Source organism: Pan paniscus, chromosome 19 (genome assembly GCF_029289425.2).
Source record: "Pan paniscus chromosome 19, NHGRI_mPanPan1-v2.0_pri, whole genome shotgun sequence".
Taxonomy (NCBI): Eukaryota; Metazoa; Chordata; class Mammalia; order Primates; family Hominidae; genus Pan; species Pan paniscus.
The window spans coordinates 64,718,766-64,727,640 of NC_073268.2; the positions used below are offsets into that span (position 1 = coordinate 64,718,766).

The 8,875-nt window shown below is 52.9% G+C and overlaps 1 protein-coding gene across 2 annotated transcripts in view; it reads right to left on the reverse strand.

Annotated features, from left to right (window-relative positions):
- The window catches only part of NTN1 (netrin 1), a 222,335-nt gene extending 214,888 nt beyond the window's left edge, over positions 1-7,447 (reverse strand). The window contains exons 1-2 of one of the 2 annotated variants that reach the window (XM_034942391.4): positions 7,334-7,447; positions 5,515-6,595 (exon numbers count right to left, since the gene is read on the reverse strand). In XM_034942391.4, the coding sequence (XP_034798282.2) occupies positions 5,515-6,532 (1,018 nt within the window). In that variant the 5' untranslated portion in view covers positions 6,533-6,595; positions 7,334-7,447. Of the gene's footprint in view, positions 1-5,514; positions 6,596-7,035; positions 7,211-7,333 lie in introns of those variants that run through there. The other variant, XM_034942390.4, reaches the window with a different exon arrangement.
- Between the last annotated feature and the right edge of the window lie 1,428 nt (positions 7,448-8,875).

The following is an 8,875-nucleotide window of genomic DNA, read 5'->3' on the forward strand; positions in this document are numbered from 1 at the left end:
AAGGCTGTTTTATAATCCAGTTCCCTAGAGAGCCATTTATTTTGGTAAAGGCAGTGTGCATTGCAGACACCGTAGAAGCCATCAAGATAACACGAGTAACAATCCAGTGGACTTTTGAAGTGTAAACACAAAAGTCTATTAAGAATACAATGTTGGTTTAATCCCAAGACAAAAAATTTACTTAATGAAAAGCACAACTCATCTCAAGAAGGAAATATCGACACCAGCTGTGAGCAGAAAATGAGGGGATTCCTTCCAGGGAACATCTGAATTTCAACCCACTGCCTTTCCAATATTTACTCTGGACATAAAGTCTCAAATAGTTTTCTGAGGATCTCATTTTTCTACAGGAGGAGGAGGTCAGAGAGAAAACTGGGCAGGGCTAATAGAGAGCACGGCAGAGCCTGGAAACACGCAGACCCACCCCAGAAGGTTTCCCCTGACGAACCTGCCTCCCTGCTCTGGGTGGAGCAGGGAGCGGCCTCCTTGCCTCGAGGTTCCTGATCACCAGGTGCTAATGAGGACCCCAGCAGAGAACCTCACTCCAGCTGCCATGGGGCCAGTAGAGATGAATGACAGCCCTGTGCTGCTGACTCATGTCAACTGTACCTAGCAGCACCACACCAGTGGCCGGGACATACCATCCCCCATCCACCTCCTCTCTTTGTCAACAATAGTTTCAGCCACTTTCTGGATTTTTTCAATACGTTCCGGTGAAGCAAAGGGATAGTGAACACTAGGGTGAAAAGAGAAGGCCTTCTTTTTTTTTTGGAGACAGAGTCTCACTCTGTCACTAGGGCTGGAGTACAGTGGCGTGATCTCGGCTCACTGCAACCTCCGCCTCCCAGGTTCAAGCGATTCTCCTGCCTCAGCCTCCCTAGTAGCTGGGATTACAGGCACCCGCCACTATGCCCAGCTAATTTTTTGTATCTTTAGTAGAGACGGGGTTTCACCATGTTGGCCAGGCTGGAGGAAGGCCTTCTTAAAGAGGGGTTCTGACTACCCACAGTTCAGCTTGGCCACCTTTAAAAGAGACTACAGGCCCTGAAATCAAGAAAGACTTGGCCAAGAAAGCAACACCTGTGGATGCCAAGAACCCCCAGGAAAGTATCTAAACCCTCTTAATTCATAGTCCCAACTCCCAGCTCCCAGCAGGCCTGATGGCTAAGATAAAAGAAAACTTCTTATATACAACTTCATGTTAAGTATGTATGAATATAATATAATAAAATATAATAATATGATGTAAAATACATAATGCAACACAACTAGGGAACCACGCCCAGTTCTAGCAAGAAGCAATAGGTTGTTCCAGCTTTTCTCCTACACATGGATATATCACTGCCATTCATTCATTCATCCATTCTTCCATCCACCCATCCATTCATTCTGTGGAAAAGCAGCACAGTGGATACAACAAAACAAAGCACAAACGTCAGGCTGGAGTCCCAGCTTCACCAGCCAGTAGCTATGTGACTTAGGGTAAACCATCTAATGTCTCTAGGCCATGGTTTCCTCATCTCTAAAAGAAGTACAATTACAGTCCCTATTATTAGCATAGTCACGGTGATTAAATGTCTAAATTAATGTGAGTGCTTGGCAAAGAGTAAGTCCTCCAGGGTTAATCATCATAATGACAATAATCATAATAATTATTATGACTATTAAAAACATTCACTCATCTATAGCTATGTGCCAGGCTCTGGACTAAGCAGCAAATAATTTCAGCTTTCTGATTTTTGCAAGAATCTTTAGTGGGGCATTGGATTTCTCATGGCAACACCTCCAATATAACCTCCCTCTCTTGCCAGGGATGAATGAGGGTGGACCCAGGCACCAGAGCTATTGACAGCATGAGGACATCCCCCTGACCCCCAACCCACAGCCACATTTAAACAATTACAAGCATTATGTTGCAGGTACCTATGACCATAAGAGGCCAACCCAGCACGGTGCTCGTCTTGCAGAGACACCTTTTGTGTGGGTTTTGGGTTACAGCTGAGCAATGCAAAGCCATAGAGTGAGTCGCAAAACAAGTTTTCATAAGCTCGACCTGTCACAAGCCAGGCAGGGGCTCATGCTGACAACTCCACAGTAAGATTAAACAGCATGCTTCGTCAGGCACTAAATACTAACACAGCTCCGACGTCAGGGGGACAATGATTAAAACTGATGTCAATAATTTATGAAACACAATATGGTCTTCAGATGCTCTTTTGAAAAAAGGGAAGGGCGGGGAGGGGGAAAGGGGCCTAGCAACCCAGGTGGTTTAAAACTGTTCATGCATTTTGCCTTGAATGTACACACACCCCCACCATGCATGGGTACTTCTTTACACAATGAATGTGAATGCACATGTGTATAAACCATGTGAACACTGCTGATACATATGGGCGGAAGAAAGAATTTAGTTATTCCACTGAGAGCTGTCAAGGCCGTAACGTTATACATCGTCTTGTCTTTCATATTGTTTAGAGGGTTGTTTTTCCCCCCCGGAAGAAATCCAAAATTGCATTTAAAGTATAACTGGGCTTTATGAACGTTCACATTTTATTCCATAGAGAGCTTGACCTCGAAACAACACCGAAAAGAAAACTGGACCAAAGAAAACATATAGGATATGTGCATTTCTTAGTCATCTATAAGGACCATGGCCCTATGTCAAAGGACTGTTCAGTCAAATGATAATATTGGTAAATTGGTAAATTTTAGGGGGTTTTCTTTGTGGGAGGGTGGGGCACAGGGTTAACCTAGGGAAGGGTACCATTTCAATTTATTATAAATCACGTATCACTATTTTATAAAAGCAAAGACCAAACAGCACAGTAATAGGCTTATTGTTATTAAGACTGATTATGGGAATTAAAAAATATATACTTCTTGACTTTGCCGTAGTTGTAAATACTCCGGGTAGCTTGACTTTATATGTCAACAGTGTGAAATTCACAAGAAGAGATTATGTTGGGAGGAAAATCTGAGTCTCTGATAGTCCAAAGTTACTTTTGAAGGATTTATTAATGCTTTTTCCTAGCACAGTGCCCTTTAGTATCTCAGAACACCTGTCAAATACTAATTCATTCACATATCTCCACTACAGGGCCTTTTCATAAAAAGCTCAACCTTTAATTGTAAATCACCCCTAAATTGTCCTTGCTGTCTTTCTCTTTTACAGAATGATGGAAAAATCACTAAGACTTCAATTAAGACTTTATGGGAACTTCAATCTGATGTTCCCAGCTATATCTACAAGGTATCAGAACATCTATTCAAAAAGGAAACTATAAATAACTTTAACATAGTTGAATTGGCTTTGCTTTTATGAGATGACTGAATAATTGGCAAGATTTAAAGATACTTTAACTACCGGGAATTAAAATAACTTCAGTAAAACCCAGAAAAATATTGTTAGCCAATCATTTGTCATGTAGATTATGTACTTATTAAGCCTAATTAAACTTTTTGAACAAAAACGGTTACTAATTACATTCGTTAATATGTTGATTGCTCAATTTAGCCAATAAAAAAAAGGTCAATCCAATTTGTGTGCATAGTTAGTGCTTTGGTCAAGAGACAAAATCCCAAACTATAGGGATTATTTCAAGTGCATGACCATCATTATAACAAACGCAGGTTACGTGTCCACATCCAAACTGACAGCAAGACCTGGGGGTGGGTGGTGAATCTGAACAATACCAACGCTAAGGCAAATCTTCAAGCCAGAGAAATTTCACCACCACATCAAGTTTATTCGCCTAAATGTATTCACTTGCATTTGTTCCAATTAGACCCTGCTGGTGACAAGACAACGTTATCTTTCATATGCACATACAAACTAAAACTGATAGCAAAACCCTGGGAATCCCTTTAAATGTCAATAAAGGGCTTTTACGCACAAAGGGAAGAAAAGAAAAGAGGAAGGAGGGGGAAAAGAAGAGATGGGAAAAACCAACATTTCCGAGGGAACTGAGCAGATCAAAGGAATTTTATTCTAGAAGACTACTAAGTCGGAGTGTAACTACACTCTCTCTCTCTCTCTCTCTCTCTGAGAAATCTTGAAAAGTGTCTTCAGACTGGAAACTAGTTCTGATCCTTAAAAGAAAGGGGACAAACAATTATGTCTGCAAGAGCAGGACACGAGTGTAAAAATGGAGGCCTCCCGTGCAACAGGAGGCGGGAGGCCCGGTGTCTTCAGACCAGGACGCCTGACTGGGCCTCTGCGGCGATCCGGCCCTCCAAGACATGTTTTCCATTCCCTTGCTCAAAACTCTGCATCCACAGTCATGAGGCACAAACTATTCGACAACAACATGACACAATTAATCAGAACCAGACCTCAAAACGTGTGTTTGTGGGGACCAGCAAACTTTGAAATGTGCCTAAGAGGGGCAAAGCAATTGAAGAGCCTCACACTGGCTGTTTGAGATGGGGAGATGGAGAGGAAAAATCTGTACGTTCATAAAGGATGCACACCAAATGGGACACTTACAGACTAAATAATTTTCGCTCAAATAAATGTGGGCTTTGGAGCTTTACTTCCCATACTGAAAAAGTAAGGTGTAGTCTTGCTACCTCCCCTCACCCTTTTTCTTTTTCTTTTTTTTTTTATGGGGAGAAACTGATTTCTGAGAGCTTCTGCAGCAGCAAAGTCGTCCAATTCAGAAGCAGAACGTATCCTTTTTTAGCTTCATTTCTGACCCAGCCGTATTCACCCGGTTTTGTCAGATTTCTCTTTCAGGAAATGAAACCCTATTTAAAAAGCGAGAAGCTGGACCCTTAGTTAATTCAAAACTGTTTAATTTCACCAAAGCCTGAAGCTAATAAAAAAAATCTGGTATACTTTTTTAGACCAGAATTGAATTCGTTTAAAATAATTACTGAACGCTCCGTTGTAATCAGCAGATAGTAATTAATTGAAATCACATCATTCTTCTTTTGCTAACACAAACACGCTGTTCAAAAGAGAGACAAAAATAGTTTCAAATCATGAAAAGACAAATGGAGGGCAGGAGTGATACTCGTCGGGTACCGAACTGACCCCAAACTGCAAATAGTTCTTTGCCATCTCCCAAGGGATTTGTAGGTGTGGAGTTGGAACTTCCCGGGAACTGGGCCGGGGTCCCCAACCGCGAGCCCAGCTGCAGCCTTGGGAAAGGGGGGTGGGTGCAGGTGAATCCCAGCGTCCAACCCAACGAGGGGGAAGGCAATGAATGTTTGCGTTTGGATCCAGGGTTAGCGGAGACCTATCTGCAAATGTTCTGCCAAACCCCCTCCCGGGAACATTTCTCCTACTGCTTCTTGGCTTCGCAGAGAGCACTGGGCGCAAATTCGGGCGTCCACCACGAGCGCCACGCGAGCGAGTGGACCTGCTCTGAGCCCTCCCGGGTCCCGGGCATCCGCGAACGCGCCTCCCGCCGTTCCCGCGACCCGCGCTCCTATGAACTCGCTGCTGCGAGGCCCAGCAGCTCCCGCCCGCGGCCCCACCCGCCGCCGGCTCTGTCGCCGCACCCCACTCACCCACGCACTCGTTGGCTTCGCGGGCCGTGGCGCGCTGCCAGGGCCGGTCGTAGTGGAAGGGCTTGCAGCGGTCGCACTCCGGGCCGGCCGTGTTGTGCCTGCAGTCGCACACCAGGCTGTCGTCGCGGTCGCGCACGCAGCGGGCCGCGTGGCCGTTGCACTTGCACCGGCCGCCCACCTGCAGGTCGGACACCGCGTAGAAGTACGAGTCGCGCGCCAGCTCCGAGTCGTCCTCGTTCTCGTCGCCGAACGTGTGCAGGCGGCTGAAGGCCACGCGGATGTCTGTGGCCGTGACCCAGTCCTGCAGCACGGGCGAGTTGTCGAAGTCGTGCGCCGAGGGCCGCCCGTCCAGCGTGCTGAAGGCGATGAGGCCGCCCGAGAGCGGGCGCATGTCGGTGTGCGAGTCGGTGCACACGGCCTCCTGCTCGTTCTGCTTGGTGATGGGCGCGCGGTGCGGCCGGTTGTACATCTTGCGGCACTGCGTGGAGTAGAACTGGAAGGGCACCCACGTGCGCCCGTAGTCCATGGACTTGTAGATGGCCATGGACTCCGGCCGCGGCGAGCAGAACTGCAGGCTCACGTAGGTCACTTCGAACTTCTTGCCGAGGGACAGTGTGAGCGTGACGTTGTGCGGGAACTGCAGGTAGTTCTCGGACTGCCAGCACGTCAGGTTGTGCGGGTTGTTGAGGTCGGTGAGGAAGGCGGGCGGGTGCGCCTTCTTGGGGTCGGACGCGTTGCAGAGGTGGCACGAGCGCAGCCGCTCCTCGCCGCGCTCGCTCACCACGCAGTAGCGCGCCGGGGGCCGGCCGCAGGTGCTGGACACGCGCACATCCTTGCCGAAGGCGGCATTGACAAAGTCCGGGATGCAGCGGCGCGGGTGGCCGTTCTCGTCCGAGCAGGGGTCGGGCTGCGCCGCCTGGCCCGCGAACATGCTGAGTCCGGGCCCGCCGCGCACCGCGCCCACCAGGCACGCCACCGCCGCCAGCGCCGCCAGCGCCTCCCACACTGCGCGCATCATGCTGCGTCCAGCTTGCCCCGGCCCTGCCGCGCCGAGGATCTGTCCGCCTGCCGCAGAAGGCGCCTGCGGAGAGAAGGGAGCTGCGCTCAGCCAGCCCGCCCCGCGCCCTCCAGCTCTCGGCGTGGTGGCGAGCGGGGATGCGGGAGAACGCCCGGCTTCCTGGGCACCCACCCTGTAGCCGACTGCCCGCCTCTCTCCCCCAAAGTCCCGCGGGCGGCGAAGCCGGGGCCCTCCAAGTCCGCACCGCTCGCGCCCCTTCTTCCCCGCCCGGCGGGAGAACGCTCTGCTTCCCCGCCACCGCCGCCCCCACGCCGCCCGAGGGGCATGCCTCAGCCGGTCTCCCCGTCCGCGGCCAGCCCCCCTCGCACCCCAAGTTTCGGGCGCAGGAGAGCTGGGGGACCCCGACTCCGCACGGCCCGCGCCCCTTCGTCTCGCAGCCCGGGGTCCCTCTCAGATGCCCCCCGATCGCGTCCCCGCCGGAAAGTCCGCGTTCGGGACTTTACCTCTGGAGGGGGCAAAAGAGAAAGAAAAGTTTTCCTGGCCCCTCCGGGGAGCCCGCGCGCCGGTCGCCGGAGAGCCTCTCGCTCGCTGCTAGCAGGCGCGTCCCGCCTCAGCGCGGGCTTGCCAGCTCCATGCACGGCGCGGCCGCCGCTGCCCCAGCCCCGGCCCCGGCCCCGGCCCCGGCCCCGCCGCCGCCTCTCTCGCCCGAGTGACTACGCGGCCGCCCGGCTCCCGCCGCTCCCGCCGCTCCCGCCGAGCTCGGAGTGCTGCCCTGCCCGCGCCCGGGGCGCACACACTCACGCTGGCCGGCGCGCACTCACACACACGCGCGCTCGCCCCCGAAGGCTCCGCCGCCGCCGCCGCCGCCGCCGCCGCCACTCGCGCTGGGAGTGAGGGGCGGAGGGGAGCGCGGGGGCGGGGCCGCCGGGCGGGGCGCCGGCCAATAACGTCCGCGAGCTGCCGCCAGCTCCGAGCAAAGTTTTCACCCCGGGAAAGAAGAAAGTTAAAGGGAACCGGCCCGGGACGCCCGAGAGGGAGAGCACAGGCGGGTGGGAACCCGGGAGCCCGAGAAAGAACAGCAGAGACAAAGAGAAAGCGAGGAGAGCGCCCGGGGAAACCCCGGAGAGGGGGCTGGGCCGGGCCAGGCGCGCACCCCGTGGGGGAGGAGGGGCCGCCGGGGACTGTCAGCCTCGCCCGCGCCCCGCGCCGCCCGGAGAGCCTCACGCCCGGGGGAGCGCGCGGGCGGGGGAAGGGGGCCACTTTCTCCCTCCCGGTCCCAGCCAAACACATCTGTGTTTGTTTTCTTTGCTGCGCGGAGGTCGGGCCTTCCTCTAACCCAGCCTGATGGCCCCCGGTGGCACCGCGCACAGGGCTGTGCCCCTGTGGGCACGCAGCCCGGGAGCGTGAGGAAGAGGAGGAGGATGTGACCTCTGCCTGCTCTCCATTCTTGCCCGAAGCCCCCGGGGTCCGGCGAGGAGGGGCTGCTCGCCCGCACTCCCACGGATATCACCGTGCGTGAGCCTGTCTGTCGGGCACGCGGCTTCGTTCTAGCCAAGGGAGCAGTGGTAGGCAGGAGGCTGAAGGGGTAGGAAGCTGGCAGCACCTGGACGCTGGCCACCACCCGTCCAAGACGGACCTGCCTGGTCTCAGGCATGGGGACAGCCCAGCCCTCCCCAGATCCCCTGAGGCAGGCGTATCGGTACTTCCTCTACCGCATTTTTAAGGATGCAAAGCCCTGTAATAGCTCATGGGACCTCCACAGCAGCTTTGCTGTTGTATTAACTCCATTTTGCAGATGAGGAAACTGAGGGTCCCGGGAGCTGAAGAAACTCGCACAAGATCAACCCCCAAGTAAACATCAAACCCAGGAAGAGAAGCCTGGGCTCCTTCCACTGCAGGGCATTCGTCAAATGCATAACCTTGCCGAATGATGGTGTCATGGGGCATCTGCGGGGCCACCCAGCCCCTCCTTGCCTCATTCTCCATCGCCCCAATAAAAAGACTGAGGACAGTGACAGCATCCTTTGGTCATCTTGCAACAGCAGCCAGAGAGCTCTGGGAAAGGAATACACTGGGCCGAGAGTTTGGAACGGAATCTCTGCTCGTTTATTTGTTACTTGTAGATGTGTGGTCCAGTAATAGACCCGGATGAAAAGCCCCAGGTCCTGGTTCTGGCCCAAGGGCTGCCTTGCTGCATTAGCTCCATTAAGTGCCTCAGTTTGTCTTATTGGCATTTTCATAAACCCTGAGAATCTAAGAAGGGGCCTCGGGTCTCGTCTGGCCCAGCTCCGTCTCCTTGGAAGAAGGCCTTCCCCAGCCTCCCAGAGAGACGGCCACCCAAGC